Source organism: Colletotrichum phormii (assembly GCF_030913505.1).
Source record: "Colletotrichum phormii strain CBS 102054 chromosome Unknown BDP81scaffold_3, whole genome shotgun sequence".
Classification (NCBI taxonomy): domain Eukaryota; kingdom Fungi; phylum Ascomycota; class Sordariomycetes; order Glomerellales; family Glomerellaceae; genus Colletotrichum; species Colletotrichum phormii.
The window spans coordinates 1,071,760-1,096,257 of record NW_026851445.1 but is presented as its reverse complement, the minus strand read 5'-3'; the positions used below and the strand labels follow the sequence as shown (position 1 = coordinate 1,096,257).

Sequence of the window (24,498 nt, the reverse complement as noted above, 5' to 3'; positions counted from 1 at the left end):
ATGCACCTGGAGGGCAAAGCGGTTGCTAGGGGGTACTCTGACAACAGAAGTCTCTCCTGCCGTCAAGGTCATTGATTGGTACCCGCTGGTCTGGTTCCCGAAAGTTAGGGTAGTCACTCCACATACTCCTTTCGGAAGCGACCGAGGTGACCCCTGTTCTCCGATCGCTAGACGCAGTGCTGAGGTAGAGACTTCAAGACTTGTGGCTGCTGTCCAACGATCAGGAGAGAAATCAGACATGCGCAAGCTAAGAGGGCCCGTAACGCGACCAACGCGTTTGTTCTTAAGCACCTATGCAAGAGGGAAGGAAGTACAAGTTGATTGCGCGTCTCCACATCTGTAAAATCATATCGGTATGTTCATTTCTTAGCCACAGCCTCAGCCGCCGCATCGTTGGACTCTTGATTCTCGGACTTGGTTGTAGGTGGGAACTTCGGGGTGCCATTTGCGTCCGTACCCCAACCGCCATAACCGGACCCAGCCATCATACCACCCAGGCCCGACGCGTTACCAGCCGTGATGCTTCCCGCTGCCCTATTTCCACCCACTCCAGGACGATCGGCCGCCCACCCGGTCAGAGTATCTTTGCTCATGCCCGTGTACTTGAGGACATCGGCATCCGAGATCTCCCCTCTCTTAGAGTCTTGGAATCTGCGGTACAGAGATTTCTTTGGCCCAGAACTGGTCTGAGACTCACTCACGGAGTCTGTCACGAAATAGGAATAGCATCAGCACTCTGTAATCAGCCTATCACGTGCGTTGTCACGCGATTCTCTCATTTGTTCCTATATAGCACCTTTCCTTGCTCGATTCTATTTTGCCCATTGCTGCGTGCCATGACTCGTGACAGTTTGCGACTGAGGATGTTCTTTACTGTTGGATTACGGGCAGTCTGCAGAAAAGGAGGACTCGGAAGGCGGTATGGGCCCGTACAAACGGCCCTTCCATTTACATACCTACCACCTCTGGAGGAATCGTGGGCTTCGAGGAATCGTGGGCTTCGCCCGATTCCTCCTCCTTCAACCTCACGCAGCAATACAATCGATTTTTGACCTTCGTCTCAACCGTACGGTTGCTTCTGCTGATGTATATACCAACATTGACCTTGTTGAGCGCTTGCCGCGTCGCTCTAAATGCGGTTGATTCAATAGTGCATGCATGGACGTGGATCATCATGAGGCTGACAAGGACGAGAATACGGCGTATGAGGGTTTGTCTGCCCCTAGAGCTAGACTTTGGCAAGCAGGTTGCGTGGTGACTTCCAACGCACGCGAAACGGTGACGATAGAAACCCATCAGGATAGACTTCACGGTACCGGTCGAAAGGAACGATTAGATTGAAACTTAATTGACGTTGACGGCTCGAGTGGCGTAAATGCACGTGTGTAGTTGAGATAAAGAAGGGCCATCCCGCGCCCCCCTTCGGGACCGTAGCCGCGAGTATCCGTATCAGCAACGGGTTCCAAGCCGAAAGGGACGGCGAGGAACGGACACACTTTATGGGCAGATTGCGGTTGGCGTTGTTGTTGCAGTCAACGAACGGGTGGGTGGGCACGGACTGCCTTTCGGGGATAGCCCGGGATGGAGACCGGTAGCAGTTTACACCGAGGAAGTGCAAGTGTGGAGGACGTCACCGACAGATTACCCCGCACCCCATTGACCCGAGATGGGCCGCTAGCGCAGCGCGGGAGCCACTGTGGGGCGCGGCAGTCTGCGACGGTACAATGAAGAGCGAGCTGATGACCTTTGATGGGTTTCGCCCCCCGGCAACCACCTCTTTTCTCCAAGTTGAATCCCCCCCCCTTCAAGAAGATACCTCCCCCAACATTTCCCACCTAGAAGAACTTTTTTGGAGTCCCGATTCTCGGACTGACTAGCGAGACGACACATACATCTTTTTCTCTTCTTGGTTCCGGCCCCTAGATCTGCTTCGGCTTCTCTTCCATTTTTCTTCTGACCGTCATTGGTGTTTGTAGGACGTGCTATTCCCGGTCCCCTCTGATTTGAAATACCTTGGATTCGACTAGACCAGCAACCAAGCCACCCATAAATCAAACGCTACCCCGTGGAGAAAGATCTACCTATTTTATCGGCCTTTACCCCGGATTTTCCAACCTGTCGATAATCTCCAAATTCACTTTCGTCCCTTCGTCCGGAACCACGACAATCGCAGCAAACAGCAGGCAAAATGGGTTTGAAGGGTGACGATATCGCAAAGCACAACAGTGCCGACTCTTGCTGGGTCATTGTTCACGTAAGTTGTGATTAGGTGTTGATTTACTGTCAATTGGCAGGCAATTGACAATGGCAACCTAACAGGGCAAAGCCTACGATGTGACGGACTTCTTGCCTGGTGAGTTACTCTTCGACGGCCCCCAACTGCTGTCTTTGCTAACGATGTCCCTCAGAGCACCCCGGTGGGTCAAAAATCATACTCAAGTATGCCGGCAAAGATGCGACGGAAGAGTTCGACCCCATCCACCCGCCCGACACTCTCGACAAGTACCTCGAGCAGTCCAAGCACCTTGGCCCCGTCGATATGACCTCTGTAGTGGCTGAAGAGAAGGAGGAGGACCCCGAAGAGGTTGAGCGCTTGGAGAGGGTCGAGCAGAAGCCGCTGCTGTCTCAATGCTACAACCTGATGGACTTTGAGGCCGTTGCGCGCAGAGTCATGAAGAAGACGGCTTGGGGATACTACTCGAGTGCAGCCGACGACGAAATTGTAGGTTGCCCCGTCCATTTGCACCCGACAGAGGACCAGACACGATCTCTAATTCGATTTGCTGTAGACATTGCGCGAGAACCACGGAGCCTTCCACAGAATCTGGTTCAGGCCTCAGATCCTCGTCGACGTCGAAAAGGTAGACTTCACCACCACCATGCTCGGCGCAAAGGTCGACATGCCCTTCTACGTCACCGCCACCGCGCTCGGCAAGCTGGGCCACCCCGAAGGCGAGGTCCTCCTCACCCGCGCCTCCCGCAAGCACAACGTCATCCAGATGATCCCGACACTGGCCTCGTGCTCCTTTGACGAGCTCATGGACGCCGCCGAGGGCGACCAGGTGCAGTGGATGCAGCTCTACGTCAACAAGGACCGCGCCATCACGAAGAAGATTGTGCAGCACGCCGAGGCGCGCGGCTGCAAGGGCCTCTTCATCACCGTTGACGCGCCGCAGCTGGGCCGTCGCGAGAAGGATATGCGGTCCAAGTTCACCGATCCGGGCGCCAACGTGCAGTCGGGCCAAGCGACGGACCAGAGCCAGGGTGCCGCGCGCGCCATTTCGTCCTTTATCGACCCTGCCCTGTCGTGGAAGGATATCCCCTGGTTCAAGTCCATTACCAACATGCCCATCATCCTGAAGGGTGTGCAGCGTGTCGAGGATGTCATCAAGGCCATTGAGGCTGGCGTTCAGGGTGTGGTTCTCTCCAACCACGGTGGTCGCCAGCTCGACTTTGCCCGGTCCGGAATCGAGGTCCTCGCCGAGACGATGCCGGTGCTGCGCCGCATGGGCTTGGAGAACGCTATTGAGATTTACATTGACGGCGGTGTCCGTCGCGCAACGGACATCATCAAGGCGCTGTGCCTCGGTGCCAAGGGTGTCGGTATCGGCAGGCCTTTCCTGTACGCCATGGCCGGCTACGGCTTCGACGGTGTCGATCGCGCTATGCAGCTGCTCCGGGACGAGATGGAGATGAACATGCGTCTCATTGGGTGCACGAGCATCGACCAGCTCAACCCGTCGCTTATTGATACCCGAAGTCTGTTCAACCACGGCTCTACGCCGTCTGATAACCTTATGGGTGCCGTGTACGACCCCTTGGCGACGCCGGTTCAGAGACCCAAGTCCAAGTTGTAGAAATGCCCCTTTCGAAACAGGTGCATCCGTAGTGTTAGCGAGTGTGGGAGGGCAAGGTGTTTTGTTTTTAAGAGCGATTGAGACTTGTCATGAGACCTGATCTTTGCATCAGATGTATGATATATATACTACCTATATACAAGATACTATCTACGAACCAATACCTGAATCATGCCGAATACCAGTGACGAGACGCCCTGCATGGATGGCAAATGGTCGGAGGAGCCGCTCTTGAGATTCCGCCTTTGGGTCAACGTTTATCTGTCGAACGTTTTCTGCCTCATGCTTCGACCACGCAGAGGCTAGCAAAATGAGACGAGCGATATGGCCACACATATTACTGCTTGTTTCCGGAAGCTCGGTACCACTCCTAAACATGTCTTAGTCACACGAGCATGCACACTATGTGTGTGTGGCTGAATTCCCCGAGATATGGGGATCCGGCCGAAGAGAGAGCGTGTTCTAGATTTTGACTTGGTCTGATTTCGCGAAGTCGAGTCGTTCGACCAGCTGACACATGTCTTGAACTCTCTAAGCTTGACTTTAAGCGCGGGCCGCTGCGGGTCTCTTTCTGTTGCGAGAGGCAGTTGAATGCGGAATGTGGCATCTCAGCTGCCTTGCTAGTGAGTTGTGGCTGAGAAAATAAGACTCCATTCTTGGAGGAGGACGTTATTCCTGCGGTATGTGAACCAACTCCGGTCAAACATTCTCATGAGACAGCAAATTTGCTCGTAAGCTGGACCATACGGCTGAAGATGTAGTGAGAAGTAGTGGAGGGTGATGGGTACTGAAGCCTAGCTGCTCTCGTTTTCATGCTTCACACGCCAGTTCCTTCCCGGCCTTTGACCCATCGCCTCACCCGATGACCATAATGCCATCATCAGCGCAACCGAGTCAACCCCTTTCGAGATTCAACGCAAGATCCACCTCCAGGACACATTCTGGGTCAAGAACCAAGACCAACGCTCCAACTACAGTCTTGCCGACATGCTGGGCGATGTCAAGATTGCCAAGCGGTTCGTCGGCGGCAACCGTCTACCAAGGGTTTCTCGGCGCGGACAGCTACCACAACTGGCATGCCCCCGTCTCTGGCAAGTACTTTCAACCTCCCGCAATCATCAACGGCACGTACTACTCGGTGCCCATCATGTGGAGCTTCGATAACGACCAGGGCAAGTCCGATCCTGACGAGGCCTCGGACGAGCTCTCGCAGGGCTGTATTTCTGCGGTCGCCAAGCGCGGCGTGGCTCTGATCCAGGCTGACAACCCAGCCATTGGAGTCATGGCGATTGTCATGATCGGCATGGTCGGCATGGCTGAGGTCTCGTCAGTCGACTTCTTCGAGAAGACCGAAAACACTTTCACCAAGGGCGAGCCGATCGGATGCTTTCGCTTTGGTGGTTCGACGCACTGCTTGATCTTTGGGCCCAATGTGAACATCGAATTCGCCCCGAACGCCGATCCGTACCCAAATCTTCAGCAGGACGATAAGTACCATCCGCAGGTTCAAGTCAAAAGTCTACTCGCTACTATAACGCCACCAAGCAACTAAGACAAGACAGACTATGAGCTTTTCTTCCCCCGACTTGCTCTACGGCGGAGTTGCACGAGATGCTTTGGCTCACTGTCCTCGGCGCCGCCTCTTCGTAAAGCATAAGGAATTAAACATCAATAGCTAGCTTGATCTAATGAAAACCCTCTCTCACATACCCGAAACATAGTTTCATCCACATAATTAGGTGGTCTTCTTAGGTAGACATGTAGTTTGAAACTGGTACTGGACTACTCTCTCAACCTGCATCCTTGACGTATGGCGAGCCAGCGTTCATAATAGTTTAGAATAATTGTTTTGATAGGGCACTAGAAGTAGCCCCCTCAACATGAGAATCTGTCCTATCTGCTCCATCTTCAAGTGAGCGTGTTCGTGCGCCGGGAACATTTCGAGAACCAACTGAGCACAAAATGTCAACTTGAGGTGTACTCTTCGGCAATAGTTCCATTGTGTAGAACGCAGAACACCATTCGGGATTACCGCTATCATAGAGCACCGCGTCACTATAAAACGGGTCGGATTTGCGCTCAGTGAGAGTTTCGCCGACCAGGCTGCCGGGCCCGCTTGGTTTCGCGGCCGTTAATCTCCTGTCGTCTCTGGGTTGGCCTCTCGACCAGCTTGAAAGAAGGGATTGGAGACCACACTTCGTACTCAGAATTCAACTTCAAATGAAGTGGTCTCACCGTGTGCAGAATCCGGCATCCATGGTGTATTCCATGGATAATATGCTTCTACTGAAAACAGTTGTGAAAGAGTGCCTGCTATGAGTTGGGAAGAAGAGGCAACGGGATTCTTGTAGCATTGCTTACGAATGAGGTCGACGGACGCTCGACAGATACGAAGGATGTAACCATTCTGCGTCGACCAACTCCGCTCCGATGTAATACGACGTTTTCCGCATGCATGCCTTGCCTTGTGTGAAGTGATGGGCGCTGGTGTGACGGGTTTTATACTCTCTAGATTAGGGCATCCTCGCCTGCCACCAATTCGGGACTTCTCTTGTTCTCTTGACAGGCCCCGCGGACTCTCTGGCTCTCACATAGGTACTCGAGACTTCAACCTGCCTCGTTCCAAGTATAACCTCCGCCTTTTCACTGTTAGCCGCAGATTGATTCTCTCTGCACAGGCGAGTTGGCATGGTATGAGGAAGGTTTTCAACCGATAGCATATTTGGAATCAGCGAAATACCCAAACCAATCCCAGCACTTGACGATGAAGACCAACTGCTCCCGTAGTATTTCCCAGTGGCTTAGTTGATAAGACGGGATCGAAGACTCTTACTCTAGCAGCATTTTAACTCCTAAATGCACTACCGCCATGCAGGAGCAACAGACCGCTGGTAGGACAGCGGATACTTCTTGGCTTTCTTCCCAGCCTAAGAGGACCAAGTCAGCACATAGTTTCCCTATCGCATATAGGACTTGAGTAGTTCGGGTGTCTGTAGTCGCTCTACTTAAGTTCATCGGCTTGTTACTCATCGTCGGCTATCTCCTTGCATCATTCAGGTGGTGAGCCAAGTTTTCATCTCGCATCTTCTTATGCTCTCTCAACTTTTTTTTTTCTTTTTTTTCGCGTTGGAGCTTTCGCAGATTAGTCAACGACGCTGTGAGAAGAACAATGCTATCACGACGGGGCAGCTTTCAAATAACAAGGCCACTCTTCCTTTCGACTCCATATCTCTAGTATATTCTGTGATCAATATGTTACTGCGGAAGAATCTAGGCTGGGAAGAATTGAGTCTTTCACTGTCGGTGCTTGGAGATGAAAATGAATGGTGGAAGCAATCTTGGTTATTGCACACGACTCACCGTCTCCGCGGACGCGTATTCTGGCCGAAGAGCACGCAAGACGTAGACCTCTGCATAAAGTCATGTATGGTATATGCCGCCTGTAGACCCAAGACTAGGAATATTTCCTCCTAAGATTTCTGTCATCAAACCCTGGAGTATGACTTCATGGAAGAGATCACCCCCACGGCAGCGGACAGATCCAGATACATACTGGTCAACGTGAACTACTTGACAAAGTAATCTACTGCCGTCATGCAGATGCAGGACGTCGCAAGTCAGGAAACTCGACAAGCTCATTGCGACGGTGTCAGAGCCCAAGGCCATCCTCCTAACTTGTCTCGAATAGCCTGCTAAGCAAAACCTGGAACGTCGTCCACAGGGGGGACATTTATGTATAGGGTATTTTCTGAGAGGGCCAGGAAAGCCAATTCCGGCTTCGTGACAGTGAAAGAGATGATCAGGTATAGAGCTTGCTGAGCGAGGGCAAATACCCGAGCGATCCGTGATTTAATGCCAGTGAACACTTATTCTAACCTGCAGGGTACCGTGACGAGTATCAACTGCTTTCGAAAAGTAATTCTGCTGAACTGCTCTGGCGGGTGAAACATTATCAAAGCTTCTCCGGCGAGCCTACGAATCGGTGAATCTGTTTTTTTTTTCCGTCAACACGAGCAGGCAGACATGATGAGACACCTGGAAGGTCACTTCCAACTCGTATCCAGATGTGTTGGGCAGCATACTCCAAGGATCGTGTTCAATAAAGTTTCGGGGCATTTCTGCGTCGGAAATTAACCCCGCGTCCAAGTCATTTCTGAATTTGGGCGGATCATCCTGCAGCTAGAACAGAATTCGCTGTTTTGGTACACTGAACGGAATCTTGCAATTGCCATATTGCTCTATCGGGATTACTAGAGGAGACTGCCGGTCCGGAAGAGGCAATGGCCTCAAGACAAGGCACTCCCGTGATTTTGACCCGCGTGGTTAGGGTATTCGAGTCTATCAGCGGTATCTACAGTCGCAATGACCGTGGAAAGTGAGCTTGGGACTCCCCCACGCGGCCTCATTCCGTTGTTCGTGGCTTGATATTCCGGAGTTTGGGTCCGGAGCGTCCATAGCGCCTGCAAGCTAGTGAACACGAGGTTTCAAGAGAGAAATCCTCATGATAGTTCCATTAGTGCTTAACTTTGTTAATCTGGGTCGAGCTCCAGTCCTCTTTGGCAGAGGTATAAGCCATCAATATCCCGATGGCATAACAACGATGTTGATGTACGATCACCCTGGAAATATAATGCGGTGGAAGCGATGGGATGAGTTGTAAGTCATACGAGAAGACGGCAGAGCCTCCATTCCTCGCGGCGATCGGCGTCCATCATGTCCGGCTCCCACCTCAACGCGGTCGGCCCGTCCGACTACCCGCCGCCGGGTATGACGTCAAAGTCCGAACAACGACGAGTGACGACGCATTGTGCATTGGAGATTTGCACTGGAGATGGGGCGGATACGATGTTTATGTGCACGTTCATCCGTCCTATCCGTTTTGCATTGTCCTGAGATGGCGAGGCTACGGGATATATTTGGCCAAGAAAAGGAGACGACGTATACAAAGTATACTTGAAAAGTTGGAGCGATTCAGCGCTTGCAGAAGTAAAGAATACGAGTCATAGAGACTCTAATGCAATCAAAAAAGAAATTACGGTTTGCGATAAAGGGGAGCCGGGGGACTCCACGATCTCTTGGCCGTCGTCCCAGGAGGGTTTAGCGACATACTAAAAAGGCAGGGGTGGAAGTGCCAAGTTGGGCGGGATCCACACACTGTATTCCTCCTTTCAGAATCCGGCCAGAACTTCCGGGGGAGTTTTCTTTTCTTCCCTATCGTCTTATTCTCCAACCTGGTCAAACCTGGCGGGTGCCTCCCACACCGGATGAACGGCTTTCTATTTTTGTGCAGACTCTTGTGCGTCTCCAGAGATAAAGCAGCGTCCAACCATGTTTCGACGCAAATTACCGGCGGCTAGCTTTCGTAGGGCTGTGCCGGTCTTGCAAAGTTGCAGTAACCCTTTCCCAGGTACTCCTCAGGCACACAGGCATCGTATCTGGATCGCTATCGAGTTCCCATACGCTCTAGAGAGTCGATCCCGTGCCCTCTTTTATTTCGTCACACGCTGATCGTCCAACACGCTACTCTTATACGAAGACGCGAACTCTCACCATCTGGGCCTTCGGGAAATATGTGGCGTTATCCATACGAGGAAACACAGCACCAAAACCCAAATACAATTTTTTTTTTAAAAAAATTGTTGTCCCTGATGAACCTGGGCAGTAACTACGTGCGTTTCAAGGCGGACGGATACGTGCGACCAGCAACGACGAACATGACCATGCTGACTGGTCGGCGTCTACCCGACCCAGCTGTCGTCGCTGAAATGCTCGGTCTTCTCCGTTCATCTACTCACTGGTCTTGGCCGTGGACGAGGTCCTCTCTTGCCTGCAAGGGTCATGGCAGGGCGACCCGACTTTGCCAACGTCAACACGAACGACACTGACGGGATGATGCTGACAAGTTGCACAGTTGTTTACGTCAAGACGGCTAAAGTCAAAGTGCGTGTTATGTGTGTGTTCGCCACATCAGACGACGGGTAACCTTATTTGACAGCTTTCTCGTGTCGTGGGAAACACGGGAAAGGCTTTGGCAAGCATGAATGATCAGACGAATTTTTTTCTGTCAAGACTCCAAACCCTCAAAGCTCGAGGCAGTGTTCGACGATCACTCATGCGATCCACGGCGAGAGCCCGAGGGAGATCCCAGCCACCACAGCAATGGGGCTCTCTGCGGGTCCGCGCAAGGGCACGTCAAAAGGGGGGAAAGGTTCGAGGCTCGAGGGTTCAGGTTGACCGCCGTCGTCGTCGTAGTGCGGCGTGCCTGACCGCCAGCCGTATTGTTGTTTCGGGCGGCCACGGGCCTCATGAAAGGAGAATGAACCAGAACAACACGACGAGCTTCATGGATGGCCGGGCGGCTTCTCAGAATTTCCACACGATTTCTTCTGCCTGCCTTTCCCACATCACGGGCTTTTCCTGCTTGGACCTCCCCCCGGCCCCAAAGCCAGCGCCTGGCTTTAGCATCTGGGCAAGGTTCCCACCTTATCTTCTTTCTTGATGGGGATCGCGGCTCGGGAAGCCTTGCCATTCGCCAGCGCCGACTCGGCGTCGATGAAGGACCAACTCCCCGGCAGACTCTATCGGGCCATAAATGCACTTGCGGGATGGCGCAGCCTAGCTTGGGGGCTCCAGAGTTTCCACAATTTCGAAGATGGATCTCTCTTGGAGCGTCCTCTCCTCTGCGGAAGTGCCGCAGATGGAGCTGTGATGCACGATGTGCCCGGCGAGGCAGTTGTGTATATACATATCGTCGAGTTTCTTCCCTTTATCTGCCCTTTTGAGATCTCTCTCTTCTTTAACGCCGCTCTCATCGACAATCCCTCACGAGTAGCCTCTCGTGCCTTTCCTTACTCTTTGTGTTATCCTTAATTATAGACACACGTCTCTCATTGCTTATACGTGTCTAGTAACTACACTCACTCATAAACACACCAACATATACACAGCCTCGATCTCATTGAGGAACCACATTCTCTAGTACACGAGCAGTTCAGCTCCAAAAACACCAACACATCAACATGGTTCGTTCAACCGCATACAAGGCCATCGCGGCCGCCTCTCTCTTCTCACGGCTCTCCTCCGCGGCCATCACGGCCTGCCCGAACGATGAGGCCGAGTGGGATTCGCCCATTGGAGTCAAGTACACCGTCTGCCCTGGCTCTGACTACCAGTTTGGCGGTGGCAGTCTTCAATACGTCCAAAATGTCCAGACCACTGTCGAGTGTGTTCAGATCTGTGACAAGGATGCTCGCTGTAACAGAGCCGTCTACGACAAGCAGCTCAAGGTTTGCCACGTCAAGGACACCAAGAACGAGATGAACTGGGCAGCCGACGACCGCTTCGACGCCATCCGCATGACAAACGACTTCGCCGACGGCACATTCCTCGCTACCTGCCCCTTCAAGGTGGAGGGCTACCGAGTTCCCAAGGGCAGCGTCGACTACCAGGTCTGCCGTGGCACCGATTACACCGGCAACAGCGCCAAGATTGTTCAGGATGTGACGACCATCCAAGCCTGCGCCGAGCTCTGCTCAAACACCCAGAACTGCAAGAAGGCCGTCTTTGACAACATCAACAACGTCTGCCATATCAAGGCTGCCGAGCCCGAGACGTCTCTCTTCTGGGTCCAGAACAAGCAGTTCGACACCATGCACGTCCCCGAGAACATCAACCCGGCCGTCCAGGGCAAGTGGGGTGACCTCATCCGTCTGCCCGTGATTCCCGTTGCGGCTTATATCGTCCCGTCCTACCCCGAGCCCAGCAGACTGCTGTTCTTCTCCTCGTGGGGAGTCGACGCCTTTGGCGGTGCTTCCGGCTTGACCCAGTATGGTGACTACAACTTCGCTACCGGCCAGATCTCTGAGCGCGCCGTCGCCAACACCCACCACGACATGTTCTGCCCCGCCATCAGCCAGCTCCAGGACGGCCGCATCGTCATCCAGGGCGGCTCCGACGCCGACGCCGTCAGCATCTACGACCCGGCAACCAACAACTTCACCCGCGGCCCCGACCTGAAGGTCGCCCGCGGCTACCAGACCTCTACCCTCCTCTCCAGTGGCAAGATCTTCACCATTGGCGGAGCCTACTCTGGCAAGCGCGAGGGCAAGAACGGCGAGGTGTACGACCCCGAGGCCAACGAGTGGACCTACCTCCCCGACGCCGACGTCACCCCGATCCTGACCAACGACCACGAGGGCATCTGGCGCGAGGACAACCACGCCTGGCTCTTTGGCTGGAAGAACAACAGCATCTTCCAGGCCGGCCCGGGCAAGGACCAGCACTGGTTCGGCATCGAGGGCACCGGCTCCGTCACCAAGGCCGCCACCCGCGACGACGACGACGCCATGTGCGGCACCTGGGTCATGTACGACGCCGTCGCCGGCAAGATCCTCTCGGCCGGCGGAAGCCCCGACTACACCGACAGCGACGCCACCGTGCACGCCCACATCACCACCATCGGTGAGCCGGGCACCCCGTCCGAGGTCGAGCGCGTGGCGGACATGGCCTTCCCCCGCGGCTTCGCCAACGCCGTGGTCCTCCCCGACGGCCAGGTCCTCGTCACGGGCGGCCAGCGCAAGTCCCTCGTCTTCACCAACACGGACGGCATCCTCATTGCCGAGCTCTTCAACCCGGAGACCAAGGAGTGGAAGCAGATGGCGCCCATGGCCGTCCCGCGTAACTACCACTCCGTCTCGATCCTCATGCCCGACGCCACCGTCTTCACGGGCGGCGGCGGCCTGTGCTACGTCAAGCAGATCCTGGGCTCGACCGCCGGCTGCGACAAGACTGTCGACCACGCCGACGGCGAAATCTTTGAGCCGCCGTACCTGTACAACGCCGACGGCTCCAAGGCCGCGCGTCCCGTCGTCTCGGGCGTCAGCGAGGAGGCCGTCAAGGCCGGCGCGACGATTACTTTCTCCGTCGAGGGCGTCGAGGCCGGTGGTGCTGGGTGCAAGGTCACGCTCATCCGGACCGGTAGCGTCACGCACTCGTCGAACACGGACCAGCGCCGCATCCCGCTTGACGACGTGCAGGTTGACGGTCAGGCCTTCACTGCCAAGCTGCCCGAGGACTATGGTATCCTGCTTCCTGGGTTCTACTACCTCTTTGTCTCGAATGCGCAGGGCACGCCTAGCATTGCGAAGACTGTGCACGTTGTCTTGTAGAAAGGTGGAAAAGAGAACGTCAATAATGTAGCGAATTCTGATAATTTTTTTTTGGAAAGCGGGATTAGAGGAAAGAAAAGAAGCAACAATTTTAGACATTAGACAATACTTAATTAGATACCAGAAAGAAAAAAGAAAAATTAATGGTTAATACGAAGGGTCCGAGTGTGATGTGTTTGGTAATGTGAGAGGTTGCACTTGTGTTATGTTGCTGAAGGTGATGATGAACTACCAGTAATCCCTTATCAATTGACGGCTACAACGTTGAGGGTATAGATAGAATGGCCCATGGTGTGATACCGCACCTAGCTCAAATTTCTGAAATCTTCCATGTTTCCCATGTTTTAAAACAATTGCCTATATAACCTACTATCTACCCAAATCCATCCGTAAAGCTGTGCCGTGATTACATCGAAAATAGCTGCTTAGTGAGAGGGAGTTTGTCCCCCGTTCTTGGCTTACACCATTCCCACGCCGTTGGAAAACGGCTAGGCCAGTGCTGAGTGAACAAGTCGATTGCCGAGGACCGATTGGCTTTCACACGTGCATACGGATATGCTCCTCGAGAATGCCATACTTGAAGCTCAAAACGTTTCTCTTCGTTCGTCTCAACGATTCCCAAACTCTCAGGCGGCCGTTGGCGGGAGGAGGTTCGCTCCGAAGAAAGAAAAGAAGAGGAAGAAAGAAGCAATGACCTTGAGCCGATGACGACATTGTGCGTTTTTTGGAGAGAGGACCCGCTTTGAGTGCACCACGCGACCATCTCCAAATCGGACAACCAGGTGGATGACAATGTGACTGACTCTTGGAGCATCCTTTGAGAGTGAAGTTGAGGCATGCTATTTATTGTATGGAGCAAGCCATGTTCGCGCCACACGACAATTAGCTTTAGTAGGATATGAAGACGGAGCCGGTGCCGGCTTTTGGTCAATAAGTGCCTGAGAGCGGAACATTTCTAGAAGAAGCAGCAGTTGGGATCATCGCTCACCACCTGATACACTGATACATCAGATGCCCCCCCCCCCCCCCAAAGTTCCCCAACGCCCGTCCATGCAAGATCCCTTCCTAAAACAAAGTATCTCGCATCTATCATCTATCAGCAGTTCTCCTGATAACGAACCATTCTGATCCCAACATGAGATGGCTATACTACAGCTAACCCCACGGCCTCAGCCTCAATTCCCCCGCGGCAACCACTAAATCCCATACGTGGTAACGCTCGTTCGGAACGCACCTTGGTCTCGAAAAGAAACGGAAAATGGAGGTGGGATGCAACTCCAATCTCTCGGTTTTGAACCACCTAAAATACAATAGTAGAATCACAATCACGTTGTTGAACCGTCACTATGAGAATGAGAGGATTCTTCTTCCCCGCAGAATAAAGCTGAGAAATCCATATCATATCCCATCCCCCGTCCGTGATCCTTTTCCTACTGTCTCATCCCCCCTTGTTACGTAGGCGAAGTAAACGAAAAGGAAGAAGAAAATACAACAACAAAACAAACAAAACAACACCGAGAAATCAAACAACCCACATCCTCGTCCGTTGCTAGCAGCCGTTGCAACACCTCTCGGAGCCGAATCGCCCATTTTCTATTCTCTGTTTCAACAACCAGGATTATATTTCGGTCTTCTTCTCTTTCAACCACAAAAAAAAAAAAAGCTCGTGGTTCTCCCGTCCTTGCCGGCACAGCTCAATCTCACCTCAGAAACTCGGCCGTCCCATGCACACTCACTCAAACTCCCATCCAATTCACCCCAAATCTGTCTTGTCCCGCTTACCGAAAAAGGCGGGCACCCACCACCACCATCACCACCACCACCACCACCACCACGCGCCTCATCGGCCGATCACTGACCTCGTGGCTGCCTGCGTTTTAAATTTGGCGCCGGCGTGACTACGTTTCGATCTAACACTCGCGCACTTACCCTAAGCGAACAGAGAAAGACAAAAAAAGGACACTAGAAAAGAAAAAGACTGTTAGAAAGCAAGGGAGAGAAAGGAGAAGAAAAAAGAGCGCATTGTGTTGTTTATCCCTTCGTGTACACAGGTACCGTAGCCGTACCTTACCCCCGGGATCACAACAGACAAGAGAGAAAGCCGCGCACCAAGCGGAAGCCACCACCACCACCACCACTACCACCAACGTTTCGTCGAGTCCACTCATTCTCTCTCCCTCGAAATCAAACGGTCGTCTTTACCCTTTTCCTCCAAAGAATTCAACATCGTCCTCCCCAATCGAGGATTAGCACGAAAGCCACACCCGTTTGAGGTTCACTCCCTCCCGAGAACCCCCACGATTCTTCAACAAACCCATTCTCACCAACATTCCCGCGCTGTCCCTCACCGAATTCCAGTGTTCCCTCCTCACTGCAGGTGCCCACCACCACCACCATCACCACCACAGCCATACACCCCTCAGGCTTCTCGGTCGCATCACGCACCGAACCACTTTCCAAAGGCGAACCCGGTCAAACATTCGCTTCTCTTCACCTACCGATCGATCCGACCTCTCCTCCTCAAGAAAGCGCATTCCGCGCTACTCCTCCTCTCCTCCGCCCAATCTCATTCTCTCTTTTTCCCCGTTGCATACGGGGCATACGGGGCGCATCTGAGAGAGAAAAGGGAGAATGTCGTCTCTCGAGGCCAAGATCGTCGTCCTCGGCTCCCAAAATGTCGGCAAGACGAGCCTCGTCATGCGCTATTGCAAAGGCTCCTTCAACCCAGCCCAGACAACCTCCACCGTAGGCGCGAGCTTCATGACCAAGCGCGTCGTCGATACCGATACCGACACCGTGGTGCGACTACAGATCTGGGATACCGGTATGCTTTTCCCTCCTACCTCCACCCACCCTGACCACCAGCTGCGATAACGAAGTTACTCTTCCTGTCAACTTTCGTTCTCGCAGTCGCAAAAGATAAACTTTCCATTTACTAACACACCTTCGCCCTCCTCCAGCCGGCCAAGAACGCTTCCGCTCCATCTCCCGCCTCTACTACCGTGGCGCAAACGCCTGCATCCTCTGCTACTCCATCACAGACGCCCAGTCCTTCACAGAAATGGGCGTCTGGCTCACCGAGCTCCGCCGCAACCTCCCCGGCGACGTCGTCCTCCACGTCGTCGGCACGAAAGCAGACATCGTCGCCCGCGACCCCTCCCGCCGCGAAGTCCCCTTTGAGCGCTGTATAGCCTACGTCGCAGAGAACCTCGCCCCCGGCCTGGCCTCGACACCGCCCCCGACAGCAACGTCCAGCGGCATGCCCTCCCTCCTCTCCTCCTCCGACCCGCGCCAGTCCTCCTCGCAGGTCCACCAGAGCACGAGCACATTCGGCGGCGGCGGCGGCGGACCCAGCGGCGGCGAACCGCGCAGCCCGTCTTCGAAGCGCAGTTCCGGGTTCTGGGGCCAGGAGGTCGGCTGGGACGCGTGCCACGAGATCAGCGCCGAGAGCGGCGAGGGTGTGGAGGAGGTTTTCCGCGTCGTGACGAGGAAGCTTGTAGAGCAAAACCGCAAGATGCAGCAGGCGCTGCTGCTGGCTACGGCTACGCCTGGCACGCCGGGGTACGAGACGGGCATGGACGGCGGGTACTTTGATGGCATGAATCCCAGGGGCAGCTTCCGCGTCGGACGGGACCGGCGGAGCTGGCTGTTTTCGCCGAATTTCTCGCCTGCTGTCACGGTTGAGCAGGGCGGGACGGAGCAGGATGCCGATGAGGGTGCTGGTAAGGCACGGAGGAAGTGCTGTTGAAGTGGTTACGGAGAAGGAAGTATGGCATGCGGAGACGAGAGATGTGCGATGAGACTCTGGAACATGGGCCTCGACAGCATGACCTTTCTACGTCCCTTGCATGAGGGTGGAGGGTTTGGATTGCTACCGACGACTGGCAGTTTATTCCACCGCCAGGGTATGACGTGAGCGGATGGTATGAAACGGACTGGAACGACTGAGAGGAACATCAAAGACGACGACAACGACAGCGACGAAGACGATGCGCATAGTTTTACTCGGAGCATTGTGTGCTCTATTACCCAAGTCACATATCTACTCGGAGGCAGCAGTAGTGGGACGCATCATCCGGACTGGTACCGACGAACACGACCTTATTTTTGATCTTTGGGAAGAAACTGCAAGCATGGTGCGAAGGCGTTTTCTTGAATCTTGTTTTGGGTCATCGGGGCATCTATCAGAGGGTGCTCGTCATTGGGGGATCACAGTACACGGAACGGGAGGAGGAGGAGGAGGAGGATGTGAATCTTTTTGTTTAGGAGCTTCATTTGGGAAAGGGGCATGTCTTGATTTTTTGTCGTCTACATATTTGCGGATACATGTCGGTGTGTCATGGGCACTGGGCACGAGGGGGTTGAAATCACCCTTTCAACCCTGCTGCCCCCCCTAATTCGTCTCCTTGGGCTTTCCCTTAAATTTGCTTTTTACATGGACAGGAGGGGGGACATCATCTCTCGCGAGAGGGCATTGTTCACGTTTTGTTGTTTCTTGAACGGATTTTCATTGTCATAAAGGCATGGGGATTGGGTGTTTTCTCTTCTTGTTTATATTGTTTCTTGAGGTTCAGATGGGGGTTTCTCATGTCTAGCAGCAGTAGTAGCAGCAGCATCGGTTCTTCATCATCTGCATCCAGAGGTAGCGGTTCGCTCTCCATCTATGCTGCATCTAATATAGCCCAAATCTCATTTGCCATTGTCAAGAGCACGTTTCCACCGTTCTAGGCCACCAACTGAAAATGATCTTCAATGAGTGAATGTGTGCGTTACTTTCAAGCCCGAGAAGCACCACCGTCACCACGCTGCTGAAGCTGCGCCTTCTTGGACTTGTCCACATCGTCATCCACGACCGGCGCCGCAGGCACGTCAACGGCAACGCGGTACTCCATCCCGACGTATGCGTCGCTGACAACAATGACCTCGAGCTTCTTGCCCTGCGCGGCCTCGGGAACCTTGACGGTCACGCGCGCGGTAGGCTTGGAGCCGACGGCGACGCTGCGGCCCGGTCCACCGGACCAGCCTGCGCGCTTGACGGCGAGGACGTCGTCGCGGGCCGGGTCGGCGAGGAGGACGAACCAGCCTTCGTTTTGGGGTTTCGGGAAGCGGGGCGCGTAGACGTGGGCGTCGCGTTCGGTTAGGGGGTTCAGGCGGCGGAGGTCGATGGTCACGCTGAGGGCTGTGGTTTCCGACGCGGGGACGGCGACAGCGAGGTTGGGGAGTTGGGAGGCGGCTTTGGCGAAGCGGGGTTGTTGGTGCGGTGGGACGGAGAGTTGTTTTGCGAGGGAGGTGATTTTGGAGGGGGAGGAGGCGAGGGCGGAGATTTTGGCGAGGGTGAGGTTGGATTTGTCTGCTTTGAGGGTGTCGAGGCCGACGCCGGGGAGGATGGAGGCCGGGGCGTCTGTGGGCCAGCGGGCGGACTTGATGCATTGGAGGAGGGTGATGAATTGTAGGCAGGTGGAGAGGTGGCCTAGTTCCGTTGTGACGTCGATGGAGGCTTGAATGATACGGATGGCTTGGTCGAGGACGCTGGTCTGGTCGCCGACGTAGTCGGTGATGGGGAGGGAGATGCGAGACATGTGTGCCTGGAGGAGGAGGAAGGCCTTCACGTGGGGGTCCCACATGGGGAGGCCAAAGGAGCTGCCCGGGAAGACGAGGTTGCGAGAGAGCTCTTCGTTGATGAGGTCCTCGTTGTGACGGACGGGGAGCTCGTCGTACTCTGTGGCGCGGGACATCCAGGAGAGAACGTTGAGAAGGTCAGCGCCGGGCTTGACGTGCTTGACGAGGTGGCGGATGGTGATGTGGGAGAGGTAGTAGTAGCTCATGATCTTGCCCATTGGGGTGGGATCGACGTCGCCGTTGGGGAAGACTTCGACGCAGCTGGAGCGGGCGAGCTCGTCGAGGGACTTGTCAATCATTTCAACCATGTAGTCGTTTGCCATGGTCTGGGCGGCGATGCTGTTGTGCTCCTCGGCCGAGATCTCGAGGCCGTAGTAGGATGGGTTCTTGTGCAGGCGACGGAAGAAGAAGGTCCAGGTCAGGTAGTCGAGGGCGTCCTGCTTCGTGACGATGGTCTCGGCTGAGACTTCGGCGCACAAATGGTTGTCGAGGACCGTGTGGAGTGACGACTCGACGGGGAAGCCGGTGTGGAGGAAGTGCTTGTAAAAGTCCTTCTTGGCATCCTTTGTGAAGATGCGGGCCACGCCGGAGTTGTCGAACTGCGGACGGCCGGCGCGTCCCAGCATCTGGAGAACGTCTGTCAGGTCCATGTCCTTGTAACCCTCAATCTTTGCGTCGTAGAATTGCGTGCCCTTGACGACGACGAGATGGGCCGGTAAATTGACACCCCACGCGAGGGTACTCGTGGCGACGAGGATCTGGATCTTGTTGTTCAGGAAAAGTTCCTCGGCCAGCTGACGATCAGACTCGACGAGACCGGCATGGTGGAGTCCGATACCAAAGCTGATGGCTTCCTTGAGAGCATCATCCTTGACCCTGGCGAGATTGAGCTGGAGGTCATCCTCATCCATATGGAGGAATCGGCGAGGGTTGTCTTCCATGCCGCAGTAGTTGATGAGGTCCTTGGCCGTCAGGCGCGTCTGTCTACGAGAAGGCACGAAAACGATGACGGGCTTGTCAGGGCTGTGCGTCTTGACGGCGAGGAACGTCGGGCGGTTCATGGACTGCATCAACGGGCAGAATCCTCTGACCTCGGGGAAACCGTCGATATACAGCTCCAGGGGAACCGGACGCACGGAGTGGCGGAAGTTGAACAGGCCTTCCTTGACACCGAGCCAGTTGCCCAGGTCAGTGGCGTTGGCGCACGCCGTTGACATACCGAGGAGGCGGACAGAGTTCTTGGTGGATGCCGCGATGTAATTCATACCTTGAGTCGGTCAGCATCTTGCTAGGTTACATTCACCGCTTGCGCACTTACGAGAGACAATGATTTCCAGAATCGGACCACGATCACCAGCCAGGAGATGAATCTCGTCAATAATGACGAGACTCACTTGCCGAACGTAGCCTCTCGTCTGCCAACTACGAGAGATACCGTCCCATTTCTCAGGCGTGGTGATGATAACGTCGGCATCCTTGATGGTGCGCGTATCAGGGGTATTGTCACCTAAGGAGGTCAGTAGGTATTCAAGAACCCCTCGCCACGAGCAACGTACCTGTCAATTCGACCAGCTTCAATCCCAATGGTCGAGCGAGTCGAGCTCCCCAATCCTTGACACGCTCGCGAACCAGAGCCTTCATGGGCGCAATGTACACAACCTTGGACTTTGGCCGCTCCCTGAAAGCCCACCACATCGCCAGCTCTGCCGCGACGGTCTTTCCACTACCAGTGGGAGATCCGAGGAGAACGTTGGCAGGTGTGTGATAGAGGGTGTGGAAAATTTGAGTCTGCATAGGGTTGAAGTACTGAAAGCGTTCGGCGTAAATCTCCTCGAGAGCCGGGTTCTTGAGAGCGCTGATGGGTAGCGGTTGCAGGTTGAGGAGATCAGTGTACACGCTCTCAGTGTCCGGACGAATGAGGTGCTGGAAAGATACAGGCGTCACCGTCTCAGCGCCAAGCCATCGGTCAGAAACTGCGCGTACATAGATCTGAGTGGGCAAAGGATCTGAAAGGGGAATGGTGAAGTTGAGTTCGTGTTCATCATGGAGCTTCCTTCTGTTAAGAAGGAAAAACTCGTGATGATAGATCTCGGACGTCTCAGAGTTCTCGACCCAGATGTAGTACGACTCGGAAGTTCCGTGAATGTGGTCGTTCCAGCGGAAGTCAGGCTCGATGAACAACTTGATCCGGAGAACGTCGCGGTTGAGAGGGGCAATTTCCGCCTCAACGCTGATGGTCGGGAAGTTGGTCAAAATGTGAGCAATCTTCTTACCCGCATTCTGGTTGTGAACCAGAGCACCGATCTCGGCAGATTCCATGTCTCTCATTGCCTCCACTGTCATATTGTCCTTGGCATCGAGCTGATTGAAGACCGATTTGGGGAGATCGAACTGGTGTAGGGGATGCTGGAACGGCCAGATGCGTTTCTCAATGGACTTGGCGAGGGTAAGCAGAACCAGGCACTGATGTCCCCATCTCCTATTCAGAGCAATCATGAACAAGGCTCTGCAGATACGGCCCGCCTGCTGAGCAACATAGTTGAGATCATTGCCAAGAGCAAAGTCTTCTGGCTGCGCTCTCGAGATGTATGCCTGAAGCAGAATGTTGGTCTTGGCCTGGGGCGTGTCAATGCCGCCGTCAACGTCGCAAGGAACGACATCGTTCCTCAGACGCGTCAGTTCCTTTTCTTCAGAGTCTCTGGACTGAATGTTGTCAAACTCTCCACTCATGGCGATCATCTTCAGAATATCGGCCTCGGTGGCCATGGGTTGCATCATGGTATTGAAGATCTGAATACTCGTGTGCAAGATGTAGTACTGGCTGGCAATGCGGCCGATATCCTTGCTGCGGAGCTCCTCGGTCACTTCATTGAAGATGATCATCTGGCTTTGTTGGAGAGTTCGGGCTGCCTGGATAGCCAGCGTGCGACGCCTTTGAACGAGAGTGGGATCGTCTCTGATTTCAGCCCACTCGATGCCATAGCTCATTGGACTTCTCTGCATGCGGACAAAGAGGTACGAGTATCCAATCCACTGAACAGCCTCCGGGATCGACGTCACAGTGCCTAGAGAGATCTCGGCATTCAGATTGTCGACGAGCTTTGTGGAAAACTTGGATTCGATCGGTTGCTGCTCCGTGACGGTGGCCAAGTAGTGATGGAGTCTGTCCTGGGTGGTACAAATCATACCGATACCAGTGTCCTCGAACTGGGGACGACCGGCACGACCAAAGATTTGCAACACATCGAGAATACCGAGATCGACAAATTTACCCTCCTGTGCGCTGTACACTTGGGTTCCCTTGATAACGACGGCAGCCGCGGGCAAGTTGACACCCCAAGCGAGAGTCGCCGTACAGCAGAGAACCTTGAGAACGCCCTCTCCGAAGAGCCTCTCCATAAGATTTCTGTCGGAGCGTGCCATACCAGCGTGATGGATACCCAAGCCCTTGGGCACCAGTTCTCGCAGATCTCGGGCCTTGGACTGCTTCATGTCTCGTACAGCGTTCTCGTAATTTGGGTGGTCTGTCGAATCGAACAGATCCACGCAAAAGTCTTCTATAGCCTTCTCGTATAGCATTTTGGCCGTCAGGAGAGTATCTCGTCGCGAATGAACAAAGACCATGACTTGGTGACCTCTCTGGAGCATGTCCCTGACCTTTTCAAAGGCAACTTGGTCCAAGTTCTCCCTGGACGCCTTGGAACCAGCTTTGCCCTTCACACCGATGAAGTGTTGCTCCAAAGGTACCGGGCGGAATGAAGCGTCGAAGTAGAACATACCAGCGTGCCGATTTACTTTGAGGAAGTCGGCAACGTCCACGTAGTTCGGAAGCGTGGCACTGAGACCGACGATACGAATCAACGACTGGGTGCTCTCAACTTGGCGCTCGGTTCTGGCGACGAGAGATTCCAGGACAGCACCACGCTCATCGTGAAGCATGTGAACCTCATCAATGATCAGAAGGCGGACTTTTTGCACCAGCTCGGTATCGCCAGTTCCCTTTCTCGTGACGACATCCCACTTCTCAGGGGTGGTGACGATGATTTGGGTTTGCACAATCTCGGCCTTGGTCAGGTGCATATCTCCAGTGAACTCACGGCACTTGATGCCCAACCATGCCAGTCGCTTGCCGAGCTTCTCGGTGATTTCCGCGGCCAAAGCCTTCATCGGGGCGACATAGACGATCTTGAAATCCTGGAGATGAACTGCGAAGTCTGTGGCAGTCATGTCTTCGATGGGGTTGGGCGTGCAGTAGTGGCCAATGGTTTGGAGAACTGTGAGCATGGCAGCATCCGTTTTACCCTGTGTCCAGTCAGTAATCCGCATGTATCGGGACAGACTTGAAGCGACTTACGGCACCAGTAGGAGCACAAATGAGCATATTCTCGTTTGTCCTGTATGCGACTGGGTGCACGAGACTCTGCATACGGTTGAGAGACTTGTAACCCTTGAAGGTGCCGCGACACAGACCGTCCATCTCTGAGATCTTGACCAGCTTCTGGCCGGGACCCAGAACTCCCTTCTTCCCTGCAGGAATGGCATACTCCTCATACTTGTCGAACAGTAGCCTCTCACTGCCGCTTGGGAGACCGTACTTCTGGCCTGAGTGACTGAGGGAGTTTCCGGCATTGTATGCCTTGTACACATGGGGGTACTGGACTTCCCTGGTCATGGAGGGCGCGAGGGTCGCATTCTTGTGCTCAAAGTCCTGTCGTCTCAAAGCCTCTTCACGCTGTGCCTTGCTCAAGAGTCTTCCCTTGGGCTCTTGGGGACCCTGGGAGGTCACGGCCGTAACAATTTCATTTCGGTGGCCGAGCAGTTCGATGATGAAGTCAAAATCGTCGAAACCGACGAGATCAGCCAGCTGGGACTGGAGCTCTTCATCGCCCTGGCCGGATGTCAAGATGCTGATGATCTGGTTTTGGAACACGTCTTCGGCTAGATCGTTCTTCGCGGCAATGGACGAGCACTTGCTCACGAACCAGGCGGCGCCATAAGCAGCGTCGCCGTTGGTGGCGTCGTGACCGTCTAGCTGGTCGCTGCTGTATTCGTCGTCTTCGTCATCCGAGATAAAGTCCCAAACATCCTGTGCACCGTTGCCTGAGGAGTAGCCCTCGTATTCATCGTCGAAATCAACATCCGAGGGAGGTTCTGAGGGGAGCTTGAGACCAGCCAAGGCCGTTTTCATGGCCTCGAACTGGGCTCGCCACTGGGCCTCTGCCTTGTTGAGATTTGCAGACGCCATTGTTGGGTCGTCGAGGGGGCGTTGTCGTTGGAACTCTCAATTTTATGTTTTGTTATATGGGAGAAGGAGAGGGATGAAAATGGGAATGATGCAACTTCTTCCCAGTCCTCATATAGACAGACGACCTGTGAAGTCAGAAATGTCTATGATGGCTAGCGGTGGTAAGTAAGCCGGGCCCGGTCTTGGAGGAGTCATTCACCGAGTCGCCGTCCGCCGTGATGCATAGTGGGGCGGGATGGAAGTACCTGCAGCTGCCAACTCCCCGCCGGATCAACTGTGGCCTCCATTGTCAGCCATGGAGGTCAGCGTACCTAAGGTACCTTAGGTAACGCACCGTGGCACACAGATTGGCAGAGTTCCATCGATTTGTTCCCGCTCCCAATGGCGTCCGTGGGTGGTGGGGGTTCTAGACTTTTTACCCATCAGGTCACGTCACGTCACGCACCTCGCTCTTCGTAGGTACCTTAAGTTCTTAAACAGGTACTTTGGTACGGGCTGACCGCCACACTGAGGACGGAAGAGGGGAGCGCCCGGGCCTCCGCTGGCGGCAGGCACCACACCTCAGGCTGTCACCGCAATGCTTAGCAAGGTACTCCGTACATCAATGCCT

At 54.3% G+C, this 24,498-nt stretch overlaps 8 protein-coding genes across 8 annotated transcripts; 6 read left to right on the top strand and 2 right to left on the bottom strand.

Moving 5' to 3' along the window:
* Positions 1-274: 274 nt before the first annotated feature.
* BDP81DRAFT_418084 (uncharacterized protein) lies at positions 275-747 on the bottom strand. Its single transcript, XM_060589680.1, has one exon. The coding sequence runs from the start codon at positions 591-593 to the stop codon at positions 360-362; it is 234 nt and encodes a 77-aa protein (XP_060449721.1). The 5' UTR covers positions 594-747; the 3' UTR covers positions 275-359.
* A 1,070-nt stretch (positions 748-1,817) lies between these two features.
* BDP81DRAFT_418082 (FMN-dependent dehydrogenase) lies at positions 1,818-4,036 on the top strand. The gene is made up of 4 exons (XM_060589679.1): positions 1,818-2,254; positions 2,320-2,353; positions 2,409-2,722; positions 2,790-4,036. The coding sequence occupies exons 1-4, from the start codon at positions 2,189-2,191 to the stop codon at positions 3,855-3,857; spliced, it is 1,482 nt and encodes a 493-aa protein (XP_060449720.1). The 5' UTR covers positions 1,818-2,188; the 3' UTR covers positions 3,858-4,036.
* Positions 4,037-4,671: 635 nt separating this feature from the next.
* BDP81DRAFT_418081 (uncharacterized protein) lies at positions 4,672-5,572 on the top strand. Its single transcript, XM_060589678.1, has one exon. The coding sequence runs from the start codon at positions 4,720-4,722 to the stop codon at positions 5,407-5,409; it is 690 nt and encodes a 229-aa protein (XP_060449719.1). The 5' UTR covers positions 4,672-4,719; the 3' UTR covers positions 5,410-5,572.
* Positions 5,573-9,630: 4,058 nt separating this feature from the next.
* On the top strand, positions 9,631-10,396 carry BDP81DRAFT_127525 (uncharacterized protein). Its single transcript, XM_060581693.1, has one exon. It carries the CDS (start codon positions 9,895-9,897, stop codon positions 10,354-10,356), a length of 462 nt encoding a protein of 153 aa, XP_060449718.1. The 5' UTR covers positions 9,631-9,894; the 3' UTR covers positions 10,357-10,396.
* A 480-nt stretch (positions 10,397-10,876) lies between these two features.
* Positions 10,877-13,024, top strand: BDP81DRAFT_310281 (kelch domain-containing protein; the record flags this gene model as incomplete). Its single annotated transcript, XM_060583626.1, has 1 exon — positions 10,877-13,024. The coding sequence occupies one exon, from the start codon at positions 10,877-10,879 to the stop codon at positions 13,022-13,024; it is 2,148 nt and encodes a 715-aa protein (XP_060449717.1).
* A 2,400-nt stretch (positions 13,025-15,424) lies between these two features.
* On the top strand, positions 15,425-16,893 carry BDP81DRAFT_127520 (P-loop containing nucleoside triphosphate hydrolase protein). The gene is made up of 2 exons (XM_060581692.1): positions 15,425-15,848; positions 15,985-16,893. The coding sequence occupies exons 1-2, from the start codon at positions 15,656-15,658 to the stop codon at positions 16,770-16,772; spliced, it is 981 nt and encodes a 326-aa protein (XP_060449716.1). The 5' UTR covers positions 15,425-15,655; the 3' UTR covers positions 16,773-16,893.
* Positions 16,894-17,603, top strand: BDP81DRAFT_127514 (uncharacterized protein). Its single transcript, XM_060581691.1, has one exon. It carries the CDS (start codon positions 17,014-17,016, stop codon positions 17,419-17,421), a length of 408 nt encoding a protein of 135 aa, XP_060449715.1. The 5' UTR covers positions 16,894-17,013; the 3' UTR covers positions 17,422-17,603.
* On the bottom strand, positions 17,604-23,994 carry BDP81DRAFT_504412 (activating signal cointegrator 1 complex subunit 3). The gene is made up of 4 exons (XM_060595624.1): positions 22,998-23,994; positions 20,200-22,945; positions 19,962-20,150; positions 17,604-19,910 (listed from the first exon to the last, which is right to left on the bottom strand). Exons 1-4 carry the CDS (start codon positions 23,886-23,888, stop codon positions 17,800-17,802), a joined length of 5,937 nt encoding a protein of 1,978 aa, XP_060449714.1. The 5' UTR covers positions 23,889-23,994; the 3' UTR covers positions 17,604-17,799.
* Between the last annotated feature and the right edge of the window lie 504 nt (positions 23,995-24,498).